Source organism: Amphibalanus amphitrite, unplaced genomic scaffold, assembly GCF_019059575.1.
Source record: "Amphibalanus amphitrite isolate SeventyFive unplaced genomic scaffold, NRLGWU_Aamphi_draft 000033F_arrow, whole genome shotgun sequence".
Classification (NCBI taxonomy): domain Eukaryota; kingdom Metazoa; phylum Arthropoda; class Thecostraca; order Balanomorpha; family Balanidae; genus Amphibalanus; species Amphibalanus amphitrite.
In genome coordinates this window covers 402,302-426,895 of record NW_024881529.1, presented here as the reverse complement: position 1 = coordinate 426,895, position 24,594 = coordinate 402,302, and the positions used below count along the sequence as shown (strand labels likewise).

At 46.0% G+C, this 24,594-nt stretch overlaps 1 protein-coding gene across 1 annotated transcript in view; it reads right to left on the bottom strand.

The window, feature by feature from the left end:
* LOC122369016 (QRFP-like peptide receptor) overlaps positions 1-24,594 on the bottom strand; it is a 118,583-nt gene that overhangs the window by 4,002 nt on the left and 89,987 nt on the right. Inside the window, exons 4-7 of the mRNA XM_043343376.1 lie at positions 23,774-23,985; positions 23,358-23,457; positions 4,802-4,962; positions 4,378-4,530 (exon numbers count right to left, since the gene is read on the bottom strand). Coding sequence (XP_043199311.1) covers positions 4,378-4,530; positions 4,802-4,962; positions 23,358-23,457; positions 23,774-23,985 — 626 coding nt within the window. The remainder of the gene's footprint in view (positions 1-4,377; positions 4,531-4,801; positions 4,963-23,357; positions 23,458-23,773; positions 23,986-24,594) is intronic.

The following is a 24,594-nucleotide window of genomic DNA, read 5'->3' as shown; positions in this document are numbered from 1 at the left end:
GCCATCCCTCTGGCGGTTTTGTCGCGATTGCTCGGAATGCGTTAGCGATTGAGCTGAAAGCTCAAAGCTGGTATACCTGACCTTTGACAGTACACAGAACGGATCTTGTGACGCCAACCGCATTTTCTGTTCAGATCTGATCATTGACCCATGCCGTCATACCTCTGCGCGGTCCTAAACTGTCGGAAACTCGCAACGCCCTCAGTAACTACCAGGTAATCTTTTGCAGATAAATGAAACGTACGCAGGATATGGTAAGCTCTCGAGTATTCACAACGTAAAAATCTCAGTGCTTTCAGTTCAGGTCGGTTACGTGACCTCATGTTACAAGTCCATGATGGAAATATGGAAGCTGCTAGTTTCGCGCCAAAAAATTATGCAAGGCTATTCTAAGCAAAAGAAATCGTGATTTCATAACCACCATGAAAGGTCCGATGCCTAAATTGTGGCGAAACAAAAAGTATAAGATTCAACGTGCCCGCGCATGCCGAACACGATGATAGTTACCAAAATCTTGGCGCTGGGATCCGAAGCTGTTTACCGAAAAGCGGACCCTTACCTTGAGACCTTTAACCTGACCACAATAGTCACTGGTCGATATAATGCCTTCAAATTGCGTACGTAACGGGCGCTGTCTCGTAATGGCGCACACGCTCATTTTTTTCCGCAAAGGATGGCTCAATCAGGGGCAAAACGGCGAGGAGGTCCACCAGCTTCCGTGGGGCCTATGTAGAGAGCCGATAGGTAATGAGATTTAAAGCGAACATTTAGGTACATAAGGTACCGTAAACCGGGGTGAGTTGATATGGGGTGGTGAGTTGATATAAATTGCTCGAAAAATGTTAAAATGTGTGCTGCTCATTCATTTGTAAACCAATTTTCAGTTTTATTTTTCTGTGAAGTGAAGCAACCAATGAGTGATGCATATAGCTGAGAAAGGCATGCATGTGGTGCAGTGCCTTCTTAACACATTACTTTTTTTAAAGTCCTTTTTTTCTTCTGATTTTGAAACTAAGGAAAAGTCCCCACCCTACAGCAAAGACGGTGGATATTCATGGAACAACATGCACTGGGAAAGAAACTTCCATCAATTTACTGTTGATCCCAGGTAGTTTTGGGTTTCACCTATAACAACGCTTTTTTATAATTTTAAGAAAAGTGGCAGGTGGTGAGTTGATATGCCATCAAGTGGTGAGTTGATATGCATGATAAAAGCTGATACCAGGCTGGTATGCATGCAAATTAGCATGAAATATGGGTCTGCAGGTAAGACAAAGTCAATTAGACCAACTCTTCTCCTTTTCTTTCCCCACATTATTACATCAACCCCCAAAAGCTTTAGTTTTTTTTTTCTGAATGCTTGAGACGAGGCCTGTTAGTAGGTATCACTGATGTTAGTTGTCGGACTTTCGTCCCCGTCTTGAGTTGAGATGTTAGTTTCACAACGTTTCAGCCAGTAACTTCTCCGGCCATAGTCCAATCTGCCCCGATAGTGGGGTGGTTAGAACCGTGGACCATCACGGGGGGAAACCGGAGCTCGATTCCCGCTGACTACAGGAGCTTTCGAACTGTTTGACGCGTACGGCGCAACGCCACCAACATCCAGGTCCTTCTGAGGGTCAAAGAACACCTGACGAGTGACGACGGCCGGAGAGTAACTGGCCGAAACGTTGTGAAACTAACATCTCAACTCAAGACGGGGACGAAGGTCCGACAACTAACATCAGTGACCCCAATTTTTTTTCTGTGGACATACCTAACATGCAAAAGGCACAGTACAACTCCCTGTGAAGTCTCAAGGTGGCTCCCTATGTACAAGCTACAAAGGAATACTATAGAACACCTATATTCATACAGATCTAAAAAATTGTTATATTTATTCGTAGTTTCCAAAATGACAGAACTGTCGTTTCTGTATGGCTAACAGCGCGGGAATTCTGATCTCGTGAAACTGATTAGTTTTCCTACTTGGCAGTTGCCAACCGAGAATGAGTGACAAAATGAAATGGAACAAACAATATAAAGAAATTGACTGGTGTTTTAGCCCTCGCCGCCCTCGCCTGTATTCGTGTTTTGCCAGCGTTTAACGTATAAAGGGGGGGGGGGGGTCCGTTGCAATCCCATCGTCGTTTGGCCCCTGGTGGAGCTAGAGCTTCGCGGAAAAAAATGAGCGTGTTGCCCAAGACGCGAGGAAGCCGATGATAGCCAACTTTAAGGTCCTAGGTCATTGGTTAACCTTCCAGGCCAGGTCAATTACCCAGAAGTCGGGAAAATAGGAGGTTATTTGAAGTTCGTAAAGCGAGTTTATTATTTTTTAGCTGTTGCTGATCACGAATGTCATGTTAGTTTTGATCACAGATGTCTTCGTACATTTAGGCCAGGTCAGGTCAGGTCAACCAGTAGGTGTCCTGCCGGCTATCCATAGGGAGTGTCAAGTGTCAACTACCACTGACGGTGTCGTAACATGTTACGAAGGCACTAAAACTACTTCGTAAATGATCAAATGCATGTTAAATTCGAAATCGGCCCGAAAAAAACTACCCTAGAAACATGTAAACCTCCAAAAAGTGAACCGAGTTCACCAAAGGTCAATGACCTGACCTGACCTTCAGGTGACCTTGACAGTTGACACCCACAATACTGCGTGGGACCAACATCATTTACATGTTTGGACGTTACAATCACAAAAAGACTGGAAATGCGCGGATAATGTGAGCCGACTACGCCAAATCGCGATTCCGGCCAAGCATGGTCTCGAGAATCAGGTCACAAGTCAACAACCATTTGAGTCAGGGTCATGAAATCTTTAGAACATGTGTAAAATTGATAAACTCGAGAGGTACTGAAAGTTTCGTCGCGATCGGCCGCTTTTTGCGCGAGTTATGTGCGAAAAGCCGAGGTGGTCCGTTCGACCGCCTATAATTGCGAGGGTTAATTTTGGCTTTTGATGCCGAATTCTGTCTTATGTCGCTTATTTCACCTTATAGAATACAGTCCGAATTAGATTCGCTTCACTTCACTTCATTAATGTTTTGTTGACTACCAGTCAACAAAAGCTCAGAAGTATATGTCTTCTTTCATTTCAATCCATTATCTCTGTCAGAGGCATATCAACCTTGACCCGCAACTGACAATGTGTTTTTACTACAAGAAAATACACTTGTAATTCCAAAATAAATTGTCAGTTTTGATACCGTTGGTTTGAGGACACGTGACTAGCCAAGTTCAGAATGTTCTAAATAAAACTAAGTATCATAAAGCGAAAAAATGATGCTGCTAAAATCAAGCCATTTTGATAGCGCTGTGTTGGACATGATTGCGTTTTCATGAATGTGAGGTCTGCTGCCAAACTACTACCATTTTTCTGATGGTTTCTTTCAGGATATGTTCTCTCATCCTTTTTAAAACACTGGCATTTTATCAATTCACCTCTGAGCTTCTTTAGCCGAGAAATTTTGAAAAATCCAAAACCATATCAACTCACCACCCCCCAGGGGGTGAGTTGATATGAACTTTGGCGTTTTAAAAAAGGGGCTTAATATATACATTTTCTATTCATTTTTGCTGATTGCCTCCCCAAGGCATGTGCCATGAAACTGGCGCAGAAAGAATTCCGTAAATGAATGTGGCTTTTAATGAAATCTAGAAAAACCTCAAAATCCATATCAACTCACCCCGGTTTACGGTATTATATATCATACAAATCATATTGCAAGCAAAATACGCATATAACTATACCACAGTTTTTTTTTCTAAGAGGCAGAAAACATTGTTATCAATTGTCTTCAGTTTTCTGACACCATAATGATCTATTAAGGTACTGAGCTGATCGGTATAAATAGCCGTTGAGCTGGTCGTTAGCGTGTATAACAGGGGCCGAGGGGCAGGGGAGGAGTCTTCATACGCGGGATTTCGCGGCGAGGGGGCGTTAGACCGAGACCTTTGGCAGGCACAGGGCGAGCCTAATTCGGGCTGTGGCCATCGGAAGGTTCTTGGAAGGCAGATTCTCTGCAAGCCCAGGAAGCTCGGAAGCCTTACGCAGGCTAGTGCATTGAGGCGAGGGATGCTATATTGAGGTTCTTCGCAGGCACGGGCGGGGGGGGGGGGGGGAGGGGGATTCAGCGGGCTGTCGCAATGAGGAGAGTTCTCTGCATGCGCAGGGAGTGCGCGGGTGGGCAGGCCTCACGCGGGCTGACTCAGGCAAGCGAAGGGATGCTTTATGGACGGTCCTAGCAAGCACAATGGGGTGGGGATGAGCGAGCCTTACACCGGCTGTTTCTATGAAGGAATAGGGAAGAAGGAAGATATTAGGTTCTCTGCAGACACGAGGGCGGAGTGTATGTGTGTGTGTGTGTGGGGGGGGGGGGGGAGCCTTACGCCGGCTGTCGCAGTGATGTGAGGTGCGTCAAGTTGGAGCTCTTGGACGCATCCCGTCTCATGCCGTGCGGCTGTCTCTGGCCGCACAGTGATCTCTGGAAACTCTCCCGGAAACTGCGAGACATGAAGCCGTAGACCACCGGGTTCACCGAGCTGAAAACAAACAAAGAAAGTGTTAGGAATCTTCATGCAATGCCTTGGGAGTGGAGAGATGTGTGATGGTCTTTTGAAGGACAGAGAGAAATCATTTGACGTGCAAATAGTAGCACTTTGATATGAAAGCGAGTCGAGCAAAGAATACAGTGCAGAGCTCTTTTTTAAATTAATTATCAAATATAGCTTGAACGTTCAAAGCGTTTTTTTTTTTAAGTACATCCGCTGGCAACCTTTGTCAACCCTGGCCGCCCTGACCAGGTTCACTGACCTGTTAGCGTAGGCCATCAGTTCAAAGGCGGTCTTCAGGTGTTTGACGGGGCCCGGCACGTGCACGGGAAACACGTCCAGCGACTGGAGGGCGTTGAAAATGAGCAGCGGCGCCCAGCAGAGCAGGAAGAACACCACCACGGCCACCATCATCCGCGTGAGCTGCCGAGGAACGGCGTCAGAGGGTAAGAGGGGTCAGCTGCGAGGTCAGGGCCAACTCTCAGACCATAGCGCCGTTCGCTTTTGCGTCATGCTACGCTGCACACATCCAGGCAATCTCGAGATGGATTAACAGCTTATTTTGTCATGTCATGGAGTCTCGCAAGTCTAAAACAATTTTTAGCCCTGAAACGGTATCGAATTTATCAATGCTAAGGTCCCTCCGACCGAATGTGTAAGACGGAGGACTGTCCTCTGCCTCGTTTGTTTTCCACTGTGGGCTCTCCGGTACTGTTTCTTGGTCACGGCTGACAGTCCTTAGAACAGGCTGTATTGCCCACCAGTGTTCTGCTCGATGCATCAATATTGTTGGTTTCCATGGCAACCGGGCTTGTGTGCGCAGATGGAACAAAGCTCTGTAATCAGTATACCGTCAACCGCAATGTAATATATCTGCGGTTCAGTAGGCGGACAAAAAGCATCGATGGGATTTTTTCGAACAATGAGGGACAACTTCGGAGTACCTACCTAAACAAAATGCATATCACCGTGTCAAACCAATTACAAGACCTAAAAATGGACAAACGTGGGAGGTCGCAGTGGGGCAGTGAGCACGTTAATATCTCCCATTTGAGGATAGGTAGAATCTCGTGCAGTTGACACCGCCAGTCCAATGTTCGCTGATCGCTCTGACGTCTTCAGCTGCAGTGAGCGGCGAGGGGGCCGATTCAGCACCGAATAGGCACCCCGCGGCCAGAGGTCAGCACAGAGCCACGGCTCGCCTACGCGGTACGTCCTCAATGGTCAATCAGTCCGGCCGAGCCACCCGCCAGAGCGGCCGGGGTAAGCAAAAAACGGCCGCAAAGGTCCTCTGTTGGGGTGCGGACGAAACCGACGTGGTTTTGTATGTAAGGGCGGCATCGGTCCAACGCTTGTCGGGTGGTTGTCACTCCAAGATGAATGAAGAATGTCAAATAATTAGAAAGACATAAATCTTTTAGCCAGAGGCGGCGAAAGTTAATTTGGGATGGGGGAGGGGGGGGGGGGGCACGGTGCCTCGGTCAGCGGTCCACTCCAACCCACTAGGCATATACCTACAGCGAGGGCGCTGTATTCCCTGTATTCCCGCGGTTTTCTGACTGCCACAACTGCCACATCCACATTCGAAGGCAGAACAACTTGTTTCCTTTGAAGTTTGAACCAATGGCGTCATTAAAATTAGCCAATTATTGCAAACTTTTTTGGTTGGTAACATTGCACTGCAAAATGCTAGCCAATAAGTGTTCAAAATACAGGGTGATTTATAGGTGATAGGCTAAAGCCTATGCACCTTGACCTTGATATTGGCACTATATCGCTATATTGATAAAGGAGCATCACTGTTTGACCTTGCCATCGGTCACTGAATGCTGTTGTACCTACAGAAGTTTTACGCAAAGTCGCACGCCACTGCGCTAATTTCATTTTGTGGGCGGGACGAACCTTGGAGTTAAGCTTTAACCCGCGCACCGACGGGGGGGCGGATATCCGCCCCCCCCTGAGGTTTTTCGCGAATAGCGGGAAAACCGCGGCGCGTAGCGCCGCGAAATTTGGTATGACTATAACCTAATCAATTTTACACATGGTGTGCAAGTTTGAACCTCCTACCTTTTAAGGTCAAGTCACCAGGTCACTTTGAATGACCCAACCTCAAGTCACTTTTTTGCAACTTTGTCACCGTGCCAGAGCTACAGTAGATGTCGGAGGCCCTTGAAAGTCGCAGGATGTTATGAGGTCATTAGTAGCTACAATTTGTATATCTCGGAATTTTGATATCGGTGACCTAAGGTCAGGTCAATTTCGCGACCTCCCCATTATAAGTCAATGGGGGAAAAATCAACTCCCTGTTTTTACCACTAAAACGGGTCGGAATGGCCCCATATACCATACATGACTTCATATACGATCAACCTTCACTACCTTGAGGTCTGTTTTGCTGTTGGGCAGCTGTGAGGTCATGTGACGTCATCAAAGGTCACCAAAGGTTTTTGGCCAATAACTCCGTACAGGAACAAGATACAGACGCGTGGATGGTCTCATTGTGTTCAGCTCGTCAAGACGCATCGAATGATATACATGATGACCTCGAGGTCACGTGACCTGAGGTCAACCTTTGACCTTGACCTTTCGAGGTCAACATATATATCATTCGATGCGGATTGACGAGAGGATCACGATGATGCCCTTAGTTTGTTCCTATCTTGACTAATTCGAAAGTTATTCGAGAACAACTCTCTCCATATCTAGCGCCGCCATTTTGACTTTTTCGACCCCTGTGACGTCATCTTTGACCTGACCTGAAAATGACCTTAGTAAAAATTGTAGACCTTGGCCGTGCGTATCCGATGCCGTTTACCGCTTGTCGCTATCTCGCTTCGTTTTCGAGATCTCAGGGGGGGGCGGTCATCCGCCCCCCCCGTCGGTGCGAAGTTGGCGCAGACCCCCGTCGGTGCGCGGGTTAACTTTTATGCAATAGGGTTGGGACCTATCTGCATGCTCTGTATGTTTTGGTAAAATAAAAAAGTTCAGAATTTTTAATGATTTAATTTAAAATCACTTTGTTAAAAAAATGCCTAGTTAGTTCAGAAACTAATTATTTGTGGCTGAAAACAACTTGCTTCTGATTGGTCGGGCTAATCATGACGTCACATGTAGGTATATAACTGTCTGTATATTTGGCGCAGTTGAGACATACATTTTCTATGTATTTTCCTATGGTAAATCGGAGTGATTGGTCGTGTTTTCAGTGTCTCTTTATTTTGCGCTGGTATTGCGTGGCTAAGAAGTTTTATCAAGAATGGCATATACTAAAATGTTCCTTTAATAATGGAGCTTTAATATCTGTGAGTTTTATTGGCAAGCGAAAACTGATTTCGCTGTTATTTTATCTGGAAATTACTCATTTTTTTAGGTCAATATTCAAAATATTTTACGGGAACAAGTTGGCACTTTTCTTGATTTTTGCACTCAAATCGCGCGCGATTCAACTGTATTGGAACTTGCAAAGAAGCTTGGTGATTAATTAACTGTGTTGTTATGGCACTGTTTGCAAAGCATGGATAATGAAAACTCTGCCAAAGACTTAGCTACATAGCAATGCCTCAAGTAATACGCGGGAGGAACAGAATTCAGAGTCCGATCGAGAAGAATCGGTGCAAATGCTACGAAGACCAGGCAGCTCTGATACAATAGCTAGTCGTCTCACTACTCTCACTCCATTAGACCAGCTGATTCCTGACAGCACCGACTCGGATGCAAAGATGGAGCTCATCTTCCAAGCCAGAAACCAGTTCTTTGATGGAAGATGTGATGCTGCCTCTGTCTCTGCTTTGTTGGCCATTTTGGACGGGGCGGAGCTCCGCTCCTTGCGTGAGCGGTTATTCGCCTGTCATCCTATGTATACTATGTATCCTATGTACATGTTTGTATGTCCTATGTATGTTTGTTTTAAAAACGTTGCAGCGGCGCTGGGAACTGCAGTCTTAGATCTGGGTATGTTTGGCATCTGCAACTCTTCATATACACATTAACCCTATTTCGGACGGGGAGACCTTTCAGGATTTTCTTGTACAATTGCCAAACGCCGCGAGACATTCAGCTCATATTTGGTGACTTTTCCTAAATGCTCATTGCGCACATCTCAGCAAAAAAAAAAAAAAAATGCCGGGTCAGGTCAGGTCAGGTAACCAGAGCGGGTTTGTTGACCCCACCTCAGAAAAGTTTGCAAACACGTCAGAGCTTGAGTTTTTCACGAAGTTATTTCCTCTCATCAAGTCTTCAAAACAGTACCTGCAATATGTGTCGTTTGTATATCTCAGAATTTTTGATCTGTGACCTGAGGTTAGGTCAGAGTCGTGACCTTTACATTGCAAGCCTATGGAAAAGTATTGAAATGCGACCTGCACCTCGAGTAAACGAGTCAAAACCACCCAATTCTTTAAGAATTATGACAAATTATCTTATCTGTAATGATCCAGGTGCCATTTACTGACAGGGACACCGGAGAGGGTTATCTGAGCCGAGATCATGTGAGGTGATATCTACCATACATCAATGCTCACAATACTTACAATATTGACAATGCTTTTGCTTACAACACTTACAATACTTACGATGAGACCCGCAAGCACTCTGCCGTTACAGTTCTAACTTCTGCTTCGAAAACCGACGTTACACACATTCGCTGCCAGCATAACATGTATTGTTTGACAGTAACAAAATACAATTGACATCTGAACCCCAAACGGACCGCCATCCACTCAAATTTTATAACCCTGACCGGTCAGGGGGCGAATGGAGGTCATTTCCTGGGCATTACACTCAGCCCTTGCACAAAACATCTCACCTCACAGTGATCATTACAACAATAGCACCGACTTGATAGTGGATTTCAAAGTAGGTAGGTACTTGCATCAGCTCTTCCTGCTATTGCAGACGATCAACTCCTCAGGGTAATGTTGTTCGGGACATGAATGAAGATCGTTTTCGGAGTTTCATAAGTGCTACTGCAACAGCCTGGCACAAAACAGGACTTGTACGCTCTTCTCTGCACTTTGCCCTTCAGTATATCACAAAAGAATTGTTTAGAATCCATCTTACGCTTCTTTCACAGTCTCCCTTGCCACCGTAGGGCGTAGATAGATTGCTGTTGCTGGTAAGTTAAGGCACGGTAGATAGAAATTACCTCGGTTCTCAACGCCTTAAGTTATTTTCATAAAAAGAACAAATAAATGATCAATAAGATGATTATGAGCATATTTTTAATTGACCGAATCCTCAATGTAATCTGAATAAAATGACAAATAGCAAAAATTCGGGTATATTCGATCACAGATCTTTGTCAACCGATACCAGCAGGCGCCACAATTGTAGATGTCAAAATACTTTTTGTTCAGTACACATGCACAACAGTAGATATGTCCTCAGGGAAAAGATTTATGGTTGGTACTTCTAAAAGTCGCAGCAGTCAAACATAATATGTACAGGGAAAGCAGTCAAACATAATATGTACAGGGAAAAACCTATACACAAGATTAAAGTGCGTTTGTGCCTAAGCATATACGAATTTAAGATGAAACAATACTTGCGGATCAATTAAATGGGCAGCAAGTTACACTCTTACCCTGGACAAAGTTAGGGCACATATAACATTTACACTGTGCGAAACAATTAAATGAGCATATTATACATAAATGAACATTATATACGTAAATGAGCATACATGAGCGTATTATCATACTATGACTACTCATACCCTGGACAAAGTTAGGGCGCATACAGCATCTATGAAAACGATCTACACAATCACTTTTTAACGTGGTGAGCTCTTGAAAATGCTACCCTACTTTGGAAGTAGCTGCCAGGAGGTGCTGTTATCGTTAAGAGCTGGCATCCTATCGCGGATGGTGATGGATTCAGCAATCCTCCTGTCAGCTTCATCCTTACATTTGCGTACGATGCGTGCTATCAGAGTCGTGTCCGTTGGGGTCAGGTCTGGGTGCTCGTGCGCGAAATGTTCACCCATTGGTGTGCCTAGTTTCTTGTTGGTGCCATCTCGTAAGTGTTCGTTATATCGCAGTCGTATTGGCCTACCGCTTTCTCCTACGTAAGTTTTGTTGCACAGACTACATTTCAATTCGTACACTACGTTTTTCGTGTGACACTTTCCCCGCAGCCCAGCTTGACATGCGTGGCAGTGCTGTCTGCCTGAAGGACACGGTGGGTCTTTGAGAGCTGACCGCACTAGCTGTCGTGTGCGGTCAGCTAGTGCGGTCAGAAAGACCCACCGTGTCCTTCAGGCAGACAGCACTGCCACGCATGTCAAGCTGGGCTGCGGGGAAAGTGTCACACGAAAAACGTAGTGTACGAATTGAAATGTAGTCTGTGCAACAAAACTTACGTAGGAGAAAGCGGTAGGCCAATACGACTGCGATATAACGAACACTTACGAGATGGCACCAACAAGAAACTAGGCACACCAATGGGTGAACATTTCGCGCACGAGCACCCAGACCTGACCCCAACGGACACGACTCTGATAGCACGCATCGTACGCAAATGTAAGGATGAAGCTGACAGGAGGATTGCTGAATCCATCACCATCCGCGATAGGATGCCAGCTCTTAACGATAACAGCACCTCCTGGCAGCTACTTCCAAAGTAGGGTAGCATTTTCAAGAGCTCACCACGTTAAAAAGTGATTGTGTAGATCGTTTTCATAGATGCTGTATGCGCCCTAACTTTGTCCAGGGTATGAGTAGTCATAGTATGATAATACGCTCATGTATGCTCATTTACGTATATAATGTTCATTTATGTATAATATGCTCATTTAATTGTTTCGCACAGTGTAAATGTTATATGTGCCCTAACTTTGTCCAGGGTAAGAGTGTAACTTGCTGCCCATTTAATTGATCCGCAAGTATTGTTTCATCTTAAATTCGTATATGCTTAGGCACAAACGCACTTTAATCTTGTGTATAGGTTTTTCCCTGTACATATTATGTTTGACTGCTTTCCCTGTACATATTATGTTTGACTGCTGCGACTTTTAGAAGTACCAACCATAAATCTTTTCCCTGAGGACCAGGGGCGGCGCCACGGGTTTTCGATAGGGGGGGACGGGGACGGGGGCTTGCCTGACCGAAAATCCCATAAGTAGATACTGATCGTGTATGCAAAAAAAAAAAACGAGGCACGTAACGCCGCGAAACTTGGCAAAACCCAAAACACATCGAATGGTGCATCCCGTTTCCAAACTTATCCTTAGGACACCTAAGATCGATCACTTTTTCAAGCATCCTTGCCTATAAATCAAAATTTGCAGTCTTGCCAACTCAAAGCTGGTTTCCTACAAGCTGCGAACTGCTTAGGTATGAGTAGCAGTGCCAACTATTCTTACGTTTCGTACTTTCTAATTTTCGATCTTACGTCTGGTCAGCTTCATGGCTTCACCATCATATAGTCATGGAGGAAAAGTGGGAATGTCTTCTGCTCTGACAAGTGCGCCAAAACTGCAATATAATTTCAGAATCATGACATCACCACCTGATCGCAACGGGCAGAGTGCAGCTAATGGCTAGCCGTCAGTGGTCATGTCATCGGTGGTCAGTGGTCACTCAAAAGGTCATGCTAGGTCATGGAAGGTCACCAGCCGTTATTTGATCACACTTTCTGATGGATTTTACTTACCAAGAGCTTCGCGGGAAAAACGAGCGCATGCACCGTTGAAAATATGAGTGAAAGGGTCTCAGGTCCGGCGACCTCTGCAGGTGAAATGCCCCAGGGTAGGATTCCGGTCCTTGTTGATTAACTTCGTCAAAAATGGCAGTAGAGCTGTGATGTCGGCACCATTGTGTTCATCAATCATCATGATCGAGCTGGCACGACCTGCAGTCGTTCTCATATTCACCCTCCAATCGTAACAACTTACAGCAGGGATTGGCAAATGGCGGGGCACCCCTTTGGGAGGTAATGAAGGTATCTGGAAACCTCATCCCTCATCTCTTTAGCATTAGTGGCTCTCCTTATGGAACAGGCTTCCTGACTGGTCTGTTTCACCCCAGAATTCAAAGACTAGTCAAGGTAAAACGGAGCGCACCACAGTGAGCACAATTTGATAAGCTGGTGTATCTCAATTTTCATGTAGAACCTTTCACGTATCACGTACCTAAAACCCTTTCGTGCACTCATGCAAAAGCAACTGGCATGTTTCAACAGCTGGTAATGGCATTTTCACAGCCGCTGACGTAAGAAGGGGAGGGGGGGCGGTACACATGGAGGTCCCCGCTTCAAAAATTAGTTAATCCCTATAATATAGACATCATTCTATAGAGAAACTCATGTTTAGTAAGAATAATGTGGTTTCCAGTTATCTGATCGATAATTTTAAGACCAAAAGCTAACTAATCGTATTCTTACCACGATCTCGGTGGAGCCGCACGACGGTCTGTTGTCAACATGTCAATTGTCGTTAACCCGCGCCCCGTAGGGGGGGGGGGGCCGAAACGGCCCCTCCCTGTCCTTTTCGGTCAATATCTCCTAAACGGCTGGAGATATCGCCACCAAACTTTCAGGACCCCTCCGGGCATCAATTTTACACATTGTGACCAAAAATTGTTCCAGAGGCTATGATAGGTTGGCCACAAATGACGTCAGAATGACGTCATGTTCTGTCATTTTCGACCGAAAAAAGACCTTCGCGAGAAGACCTGTCAGGACTACAGCTTTGAAGATACAGAAAAATGATCAAGACATAAAAGGTGTAGAATTGACAGGGCTACAAAACTGCTATCTCGAATTTTTGAAATTTTTGAGTTTTGACCCCCAAAAATCAAAAAAGCATTTTTTTGGATATATTCGCCAAAAAATCCAAAAAGTTTTTTGAGTTTCGAAAAAACCGGAATATATGTGATAGTGCCTACCGTCTTCTATCTACATACCAAATTTCAGATCGATACCTCGTTTTTTGGCCAAGTTATAGCGAAAAAACTGTTCAAAAATGATGACGTCAAATTTTCAAACTCAATTTTTGGCAATTCTAGAACTCGTAGAGCAAAACGAAGACCACCATTAGACTCCCCGTGACGAGCTGCATCGAATCAATAGGGTGAATAGGTCAAAAACGCCCCCCTTAAGCGCGAAACCTTCTGACACTCAATCCAACACAGATTACTTAAACCTTTGGGCACCATCATGTAGCTCATTCTTTTTACTACGTTTTGAGACCAAGAAAAGACACCTGCGTGTGGTATTTAACCCCCCAAAAAGGTTTTCGCATACCCTTGCAAAAGGGCGTTTTGCCCCATACCCTGGGTAATACGCCCACACCCATGTGCAAAGCGCCCCCCACCCCATCTATCAACAGAAAATGATGAACATGGCAGAACTTGACGTCATTCTGACGTCATTTGTGGTCAACCTATCACAGCCTTTGGAATAAAATTTTGTTGCAATGTGTAAAAGGGATCATGGGTGTAGGAGCGCCAAAAATATTGGTGAAGGATGTCACCTGAACCCTCGGAGAAGTCACCTGAACCTTCGGAGAAGGTGCAGGACCTTACCGCAGTGGAGGGGGGGGGGGGAATTTCGTCAACTCCTCCTGTTTTTTTTTTCTCGCTTTGGATACCTACCAAAGGTATCCACTATCCAAGCATACCTTTGGAACCTAAAGGTATGCTCCACTGCTCTTTTTTCGTGATCAAAGTCTTACAACTTTCCCACGAGTAAAAACAAGCTAATATATTTTGATATTCACGGCATTTACTGAGATTAACGGAAATTTCTGAGTATGAGCGGCCGGCCGACCGGCCGCGGTCACGGTTCTGCGACGCTTATATCTCAGCAACCACTTGACCGATTTACACGCGGTAATTTTTGTACAGTAGCTTCATTCCTTCTACCAAGTATTGGACTATTCCCGATGCATGTGGGTGACCCCTTATGCACGTGCCACGTGCAAAACGAAGAGGTGTAACGAACGAAGACGCGCCCGTAAACCCCAATGAACGAACGAACGAACGAACGAACGAAGAGGTGTCACTTTTGTAATTGTTGCAATATCTCGGTAACTAGGTACTTGGCCGATTGCGCTGAAAGTTGGCATGTAGGTAGGCACCCACTAGGCAATGCATATCCATGTGCCAGAGTTGGGGTGCTGCTGCACGTGCGCACGTGCAGCAGTTAGGGACCGGTTAGTAGGGTGCCGTGCACAAGTCAGCTGGTGGTACCCCGTCGAAATTTCGCACGTGCAAAGCTCACCCTCTCGCTCGCTCCGTTAGTCGCCCCAAAAGGCGTTATACTGGTTTATTAACCCGGCGGTTGCTGGGGTATTTCGCCACCCACCGTTTGCTGGGGGGGGGGGGGGTGTTAAACGCCCCCAGCCGATAACTCGAGAACCAATAGGCGCAGCGAAACGCACGAGGCGGCAAACGAAAGAACGCGACGAGACGCTTCAGATGAGTACTTTTAAGTTGAATTTTGAGGTCACAGGTCGGGTCAAGGTCAGGTCAAACACCTGAAATCGGACTTTCAGTAGCATGGACTTCAGGACTTCGCAATCAGGGGCGTCGACACCGGTCCGACTTTTCCGACTAGTCGGACCACTTTTTCGACTAGGCGGTGCCCTGCTGTGGCTCGCGGGGGCCCCTGCTGCAGACCGCGGGGGCCCTACTGCGGCTCGGGGGGCCCTGCTAGAGACCGCGGGGGCCCTGCTGCGCCTCTGGGGCCCTGCTAGACACCGCGGGACCCTGCTGCGGCCCGCGGGGGGCCCCTGTTGGGGCTCTCGGGGGGCCCTGCTGCGGCCACGGGGGCCCCTGCTGCGGCAACGGGGGCCCCCCGCTGCGGCTCGCGGGGGCCCTGCTGCGCCTTCGCGGGGCCCTTCGCGGGCCCCCCCCCCCCCCACCGGTGGGGCCCCGAGAAAAAGTCGGACCAGTTTTCCTTACGCGTCGACGCCCCTGTTCGCAATGGGCGCCTCTCGTCATAAACTCTGTCAAAACGGTGCACAATCCATCATATAAGGCCTACAAGAGTGTCAGCTCCATGTAGGGGTCAGCCAAGCATAGGTCAGGGTCAAGGTCAGGTCAACCGGCCAGGCACATATCCCCGAAAATCAAAACTGATATTCGCAGCCTGTGACACATGTTTTATGGGTACTTACTTTGGGGCGTAGAACACGATGGTGACATGCATTTTATCATATGTGTACGTGTTTGGCTAAAAAAGTTCAATTTAAGAAATGCATGTATCATGGTCGTGAAGTAGTCGCGAGAAATTGCAAAGATTTAGTTCAAGATTTTGGAAAATGCGGAACGATAATCAATAATCGAAGATAGCCATTTGATTGGTCATGGTATTGGCAGTTCAATGGCGTTTACGGCATGTCTGTATGTCTATTCTGTGATTTTATATGATTTTTTGAACATATGCCGTTTTTGGTCGAAAACTCAGAAATCATGACGTCACTAAAACCTCGATATCTCAAAAATTTTCTGAACGATTTTTTTTTAAACTTTGTCACAATAAACTTCAATTAAATCCCTACAGGTACCCAAAATTTGGCGCGCCTGCGGCGCGCCGTTTTTATGCTATGGCCCGGCGAAAAAAGTGGGGGCGTTTAACGCCCCCCCCAGCAACTCGCGGGTTAAATGGCGTGAATTGTGAAGAAGGTGGGCATAACACTTCATAACTGAAAGGATGGGGTAATTGGGTACCTGTTGCCGTTTTAGCAATAGCCTTTTTGTTCATCCCATTCGGCATTGCTTTTCTTTTTTTAACATTAGATCGACCGTCGAACCCAGTCGTTCTAGCATTGGTGAAGACCCTCACCTGCATTGCTCAAGATTGGTGAAGGATCCTTCACCAATCTAAAACTTTGGTGAAAGGTATCCTTCACCAAAGAGATACGTTGCTACACCTATGAAAGGGATGCCCGGAGGAGTCCTGAAAGTTTGGTGACGATATCTGCAGTCGTTTAGGATATATCAGCAAAAAAGGACAGGGAGAGGCCTTTTCGGCCCCGACCTACAGGGCGCTACCCTGCACTCTCACCACCGTGCAAAACGCCCCCCCCCCCTTTCAGAAAACTGGGGGCGTCTTGCCCCATGCATCGAGTAGGCGTCTTGCCCCATCCACTCCATTTCCAGTCAACAAAATATTGACAAAAAACGCGCCACTAACGCCGCAGCATAATATATTCAACAGAATGACAATAAAACGCAGTTTTGAGTGATGTGCACAATAGTAAGGTTTGTGATATAAAGAGGGCATCAAAATATTAGGAATCTTCTGCAAAAACAACAAAAACAACATCCAAAACCAACATCAGCACCTACCCACGCTGCTCCTCAAGACTCAGAACCGGAAATAGAGACCTACGTAAACAAGCAGCTGACTGTTCTGAAAGACAGGATAAAACACCTATCCGTCAATAAGAAATACGATTTTTCTAGGGGAGGCGTTTAACCCAGGGGTGCGTTTTCCCCACAGTTACCCTACCCATTTTATGCAAAAATATCAACTTTGAAATTTGACCTACTTTGACCTGACCTTGACCTGACCTTCACAAAAACGTGACCTAGGCTGGCCCCAAAGGCTGCCTAACCCACATAATCGCATTTGTCATGTAAAATGGACCATAAAACATGTATCACACGACACATTCATATTGTGACCCCCGGTGACCTGACCTCGCTGTGACCTGACCTGGTATCAGTGACCTCAGATAGCAAAGTATGTGTTTGACGAACAATGTACCATCGATGGTTTTCAATAAATTACCAATTTACTCGCTTTCACAGCACATTTCTTGAATTGCCTGTGAACGGTGAAAATCTGACCTTTGACCTGACCTGTGACGTCATCGGTTTGACCTAGGTCAATGAAATTTGGTCACAAGGTAGTTCCCGGGTGGGGCTATCGAACGCCGTTTGAATTTTGAAAATCGGCCGGTAACTTTCCGAGATCTTAGGGGGGGGCCGAAACGGCCCCCCCCCCTACGGGTGGTAGGGTCCGCCGGTAGCCCTACGGGGCGCGGGTTAAATACCATTACGCAGAAATGTAGTATCTTCATAAAACCCAACACACTAGGGGAACTGTGGGAAACCGGGGTTTTGGGTGGGGGGGGGGGGTACTATTTTTATGAAAAATTGATAGATATACACAAATAATTTTGGAATTTCGGTTCTGTATTTTTAATTTTCAATAGAAGAGAATTCGGTAATTTTCTTTCTCGGTAAAGCGCCTCACGAGATGCGCCAGATCTGTCGACGAATGATAGCGACTTTTCTGAAAAAGTCTTCAGAAATGTTTCGTTCGTAAATATTTTCGTTCGTGCATTTTCTTTATTTTCGTTTTTTGGTCCGTGCATTTTTTTGTCTGCATATTTTCATTTTTCGTCCAACGTTTCTTCGCCTGTACTGTACATGTTTTCGTCTGTGGCCAACTTGTGGCGAAGCAGTGCAGTGCCGAAGGCAATGCCTTAGGAGAGATTACAGGCAATAGTAAATCAAATATTTTTAGGTTAAATGGTTATGTATCTGGCTTCAGGCCGAAGGCCTGAAGCCTGATGCATGACCACTTAACCTGAAAATATTTGATTTACTATTGCCTGCAATCTATTCCTGCGAGTAACTATTTCCTTATCCGGTAGGCAAAAATCAGTAGGTTAGGTTAGGTTAGGTTAGGTTAGGTTAGGTTAGGTTAGGTTAGGTTTGGATTCCCGGTAGGCAAGAATCAGTAGGTTAGGTTAGGTTAGGTTAGGTTAGGTTTCTTTAAGCTCGGTAGGCAAAAATCAGTAGGTTAGGTTAGGTTAGGTTAGGTTAGGTTAGGATTCCCGGTAGGCAAGAATCAGGTTAGGTTAGGTTAGGTTAGGTTAGGTTTCTTTATGTCTGGTAGGCAAAAATCAGTAGGTTAGGTTAGGTTTCTTTAAGCTCGGTAGGCAAAAATCAGTAGGTTAGGTTAGGTTAGGTTAGGCTCGATAAGGTTAGGTTAGGTGACATCTCTTTGAATTTCATCGAGTTATAATCGCTTTTCTCAAATTTAAAGTTATCCGCGCTTTAGACATAACAATATGAGAACCTTGGTATTGTTTGTCATTTCTGGCTGTGATAAAAAATTCTGCACGCGAAACGCATCTGATATTTTTGCAGCCTTGGTTGTTTATAAAAGCAGATTGTGCTCATCCGCCGTAACCAGCATGGCGTCAGCTTGGCGTCAGCGTCGGTTGCGAGGGGTGAGGTATGTGGTGTTTTGGGGTCAATTTTGCCAGCTTTGAATGGTAAGTTGTTGCATTTTACTGGCAGGGAATGTTAGATAGTTGGATTATAGCATGTTGTGATACTAATTGGATTCATTTAATTAAAACGAAAACGCTTGGGGACCTCCGTGTTTCCGACCGGAGGGGGGGGGGGGGGCTCGATTAGACCCCCAGCCGTTCGGCCGCCGATCGAACTTAGTTTTGCAGAAAAAAAAAGAGTGCTATCGAACCCCTTGACGAGAGAGAGCCGATGCTACCCAATTATAAGGTCTTGGGCTACTGCGTGCTTTTTTGGCCCTCTATCCGAACACTTCTCCCCACAAGTGCTGGGGTAAAATGGCATAGATTTCAAATGGTTCCTGTGGTAGAAGTGCCATGCTTGAATTTGACTAATTAGGAATGGAAAATATCCATATAGTATAAACGGAAATCTATGGAATTTCAGTAAACTTGGTTTCGTCGGCAATGGGGTCTGGCAGTGGGGTGGGGAGGTAATAGCCCTGCCTGGCGCCCCAAAAAAGGGGGGGGACACGATCCCCGAGGCCCTGCCGATCACCTTATAGGCATCACAGCTCCACACCTTTTGCAGATGGCCATGACCCCCTGCGATACATCCCAACAGCAATCTTTATTCAGAACCTGCCTTGATTAAAGGTAGTGTGCCACCTTTGGAAGATTTCCCATTTTATTTTTCCTAGGATAAGAAGCTTCTATTTTTACCTAATATCGCAAAAAAAAAATCAAAAATGGGCCTGGAATAGTGCCTTTTTCGCCTAAAAGTTTATCGGTTTTTAGATATGTATAACAACTGTAGTGGGCTCACCTGCAAACAGGCGTCGGGCAACAATCGCGAATGCGGCGCACTTGTGACAATAAGCAAAGGTCATTATAGTGTTACGACCATACGACGTACGGGAATGAGTTATCAGCTGTCTAATCGTAGACAACACAATGTCGAGCCTTAAACTGTAAGCCCGTATTGGTATTGTTTCTTTTATTTGGCTGTCGAACATTATTTATGGTTTGAAATATGATTTTATGTAAAATAATTGATATGAAAAAGCCGTCTTATAAGTTATGACCCCATTTCACCACACGCAAGTGGCAGAAATGACAATGATCAGCTGACGCATTTTTCTTGGCCGAAGTCAGAGCGCGCGGCCCGACGCACCACGCGTATTTGGAAATTCCGACCTCGACGAGCATCAGAAGCCACCTAACAGGCGTGTTCGAAACCGCAGGAGATGATGATGAACGGGTTTATCGAAACTTGATTGGATGAGCATATCGGTAATAGCGATTTCAGTGTGTGCATTTATTGTTCATAGTGGTGTGAAATGTGGTTGGGGTACGACCGACAACCCGTCGGGGCGAATTTCGCACTGGGGTACTCAAAATTTGAAGAATTTAAGACGTTTCCATGAGTTTTGAAGGTATGGATAAGTTCTAAAAATCCAGTTCTCCTTATCTGGGCCATTAACTCCATACGGTCCAAGAAAGCTGGCACACTACCTTTAACCAACGATGCATTAAATGCGACGGATAACTCTACAATGCATTATTATCAACTATTGCACGGGCCTCGCCGATAGGGGGGTACTGTACCCCCCTAACTTTCGATAGCGGGGGACCTGTCCCCCCCGTCCCCCCCGGTGGCGCCGCCCATGCTGAGGACATATCTACTGTTGTGCATGTGTACTGAACAAAAAGTATTTTGACATCTACAATTGTGGCGCCTGCTGGTATCGGTTGACAAAGATCTGTGATCGAATATACCCGAATTTTTGCTATTTGTCATTTTATTCAGATTACATTGAGGATTCGGTCAATTAAAAATATGCTCATAATCATCAATATGATTTTCCTCACTACGCTAAACTCTCTTAGATCAATAAGATGACAGGAATGTAAACATTTTAATCGTAAAGTAGTCCAAATATTGGAATGAGCTTTTGCTTTTCAGCATCCTCCGATTCATCATCTTTATCATTTGAAAATTCGAGGTACATAAAATGTTTATCACGCGCTCATGTTAAGTGGGAATATAGTACACGGCAGACACATCAATTTTTGACACTGAACATTTCATCCGTAAATGTTTTAGCATAATTTAAAGTTAAAAACAGCGCGAATGGCAGAGTGAAGCAAACAACATCTTTCACCCATTGATATAACATCACTGAACTCTATAAATAACATGTAATCTGTGGTGCGCCAGATGCGCCATTATTTGTCAACCGCAGAAGGTGACATGTGACGTAACAGCATCAAGAGCATCTTTTTTCAAGAACTTTTCAAAACAAGTTTCCTATCTTTCTTCCCCCATTTCTCTCAGCTTATTGATTTTATGAGGCAATGGTATGCACCATAAATTCTGTGAAAATAGTTTGATCATTTTCATGCATTCTTAAAAAATCGAGTTCCCAACCCCATTGATTGTGTCTGATTGTGCTCTGTAACCCAGCAATGGGGGAGAATTGTGGCGAGTGCCACTGCCCTAAGAGTTAAGACGCAATTTACCGAATCAGGCGGAATAGATGAAAAGAAAAGACCACCTGTTCACTCTGCTGTCCAGTGTCCAGCGACGGAAATCGCCAGCGGGAGTGTCACACCCGATACGACGGGCTGACGTGGCCTGTGAACGGTTTTCAGAAAATCGCACTGCCACATTTACAGCGACATATTTACAGCGACAGATCCCGACTCGTGAGCCTACAAAGCTCCGGAGCAGACCACAATGTGCTGAGGATGATAGGGAACAGAATCGGGACGGTAAACCGTCCAAGAACTAGCTATTAACCTTTGACTTTTGAGCCAGTAGCTCAAAAGACGTGACGTTATTGACATTTGGCCGATTCCGGGCAGCAAACGCGAGCCCACAATGCGGTAAAATGTGAGCGAAAAAACGACTGACAGCGTCTACTTTTGGCGACTAAATACTGGCAAATTGATCGGCACGCCAGGAGAGATTTGTTGACCACTGACAACGTTAGAGTCTCTCACAAGGCAGATAGAGGATAGCCCAAAGGTCAAAATGCACAGCTGTCAGGGCCTCGCGACATCGCAACGTTGAGATACATCCTTTAGGCGATGACCAGAGGAACAGGGTCTTCAGCAGGTGGTAGGCCAGTGCTTCACGCTTCAACCTACTCTGTGATAGTGAATTTGGATATGTGTAAACTTTAAACTTTATGCATTTCCATGAGTGAGATTCGTTTGGAAAAGCTGTCATAAAAAGCATTTTGTGTATTTGGCATATAGGTAAGGTACAGGTAAATGGACACACTAGCGTAAAAAATGAATATTTCGTTTTTCTTAGACACATAAAGGAAAGGTCTTACGAAGCAAATTGAATAGGTACCTTTGAAGGATAACTTTCAACGGAAAATTGTTTGACTTTGAAACAGGGCGTATGCAATTTCATCTTAGTCGTTCCGCACTGAACGAAACGAGAAAAGATGTCTAACTTAGATGAATGAGCGCTTGAGGCAGCGACGGGCTTCACCAATGATAGCATTAAAGTGTCTCGATCAGTAGAAAAAGGGAAAAATGACCCTACTTGAATACTGGTTTCTTAGGCATAAATATCAAAACGTACCACACATTATAATCGATTTCTCTCTGTTTGTAACCATTTTGACGTAGCTAAAGGCCAAAAAAGTGAATCCAAAGAAGCGCTAGCATTCATTGAACTCCCGTTACCATTTCAACGGTTTTGCCATTGCGGTGGCTTACACCATGATTGATGGACCGGTGCATGTTCAACTTCGCGCAGATTATTAGTAAGACAGGCGATATATCCTACAACACGTGTTCCAGCAAAGGAAACCTGTGCACGCTCCCGATAACTGTTCAACAACAAAGGAACACGGCATGTTCGGGTGCACATGTTTCCTTGTGTTCTTCTCCTATTTGGCGCCGACTTAAACAGAAAACAAGCCGAAAACACAGCTCAACTGACTAAAACCCCGTTCTCTGGCGCCATTTAGGTGTCAAAAAGCCGCTCCATCGGCTGCGCTACATGTCTGCTTACATTCGGGACAGGACAGAGGTCCGGCGGCGACAGGCCAGAGTCCCGCAGAGTACCCACACCGCCCTATTCACCAGTCTCTGGCAGAATGACGACAGGTGTCCCAGACAGAGGCGATCGTGTAGACGCTTATTTGTAGGTGGTCCAGGAACGCAAGGTTTTGTAACATCCTTGGAAATTGATGGTTTTTTATTCTGATCAGTTGCAGTGTGCGTGCAAGGTAGGCATAGGCTCCGTGGTGTTGGTCTGCTACCCGGCATGGACCCATGTGTCCCGGCATGGACCGATAGTAACGGTATGGGTCTGTGTCCCAGTATGGACCCATGTGTCCCGGTATGAGTCTGTGTCCCAGTATGGACCCATGTGTCCCGGTATGGACCCATGTGTCCCGGTGTGGGTTTCTGTCCAGGTATCCGTGTATGGGTCCGTGGCTGTCCCCCTCCCCAGCCCACACCTATTCATCTGCTGCAGTGTGGCCCGATCGTCGATACTGAATGGGTCTGCTTCCCAAGGTGGGTTTGTGAATTGGTTTGTGTAGATCTTTGGCTGTCCCCAATCTACACCGTATGCACCCACCTGCTGCAGAGTGGCCTGGTCGTCGACGCTGCGGCTGCGCTGCACCGGCTCCTTCACCGTGTCGTCCAGAACAAGAGCGTGGTCCTCGCCGAAACTCTTACTGAAAGAGCACACCGGCCAGAGCGGGTTAGGGACCCTGTCACACCAGTGCCCCTGGTAATGTCGCGACTCGCGGGCGTCAGATAACATCACAATTAGCCCAGTGAGCAGATGATGTGCTTGGCTTGTTATGAGCGAGCGCGAAGCGAGAAGCTGGTCCTTCATAGATACGTCTTGGAATATAAACCACCTTACCCTGACACAGAAACCTCAGTAATAAAGCCCTGCCGCTGTTCCAGAACCTCAGCGCGGCCCAGCGCGTCTCTTTGGCGTCTCTTTGGCGTCTTTTTGGCATCTCTTTGACATCCTTCGCTCACCTGGTGGGCACCTGGTTGGTCATGTGCTGGCGTTTCTGCATGACCCGCCACACCTCGAGCACGATGCAGGTGTAGGCGGTGGCCATGACAGCCGTGGGGGCCAGCAGCAGCACCACCAGCAGGTAGAGCTCGTTGAACCGCCACAGAGCCGGGATGTCCACGTTACGCACGCACCAGAAGCCGACGGGCGGCATACCGACGGAGATGTGCACCTTTTGGAATGAGAGAGAGAGAGAGAGAGAGAGAGAGAGAGAGAGAGAGAGAGAGAGAGAGAGAGAGAGAGAGGGAGAGAGAGAGAGAGGGAGAGAGAGAGAGAGAGAGAGAGAGAGAGAGAGAGAGAGAGAGAGAGAGAGAGAGAGAGAGAGAGGAGAGAGAGAGAGAGTCAGTCAACGATGAGCAGAATGAGACCGTTTCAGTCCTTTTTTTGCATTCGGCATTCGCTTAGGTTGTTTAAACGCCGCCGGCTCTCAAAATAGGTCTTTCATGTGCTAAACTGCCAATGCCGTTTGTGGAATTATTATCATTATGTTTTTTTCCTCGTCGGTGCGCATTTTTTAAATAATGCCTATGTGGGTGTTTCTATGCAGCGTCTCAAGGAACTGGTAATAGCTTGTCCTTCTCCGAGTTGCTGCGACATTCCCTCCATGGAACTTGAAAGAAGTTGGAACAGTAACTGTCTGGAGGAGCGGTTAATTCTTTTCATATTACCTACATCCCACATGCTGCAATGTTGGAACTATTGAAATAAGTTTCGCGAAAGCATCTTATAGGAAGCTCAGATCAATTCAACACAATATGTAGAAACTTCCGACCACTAGGCA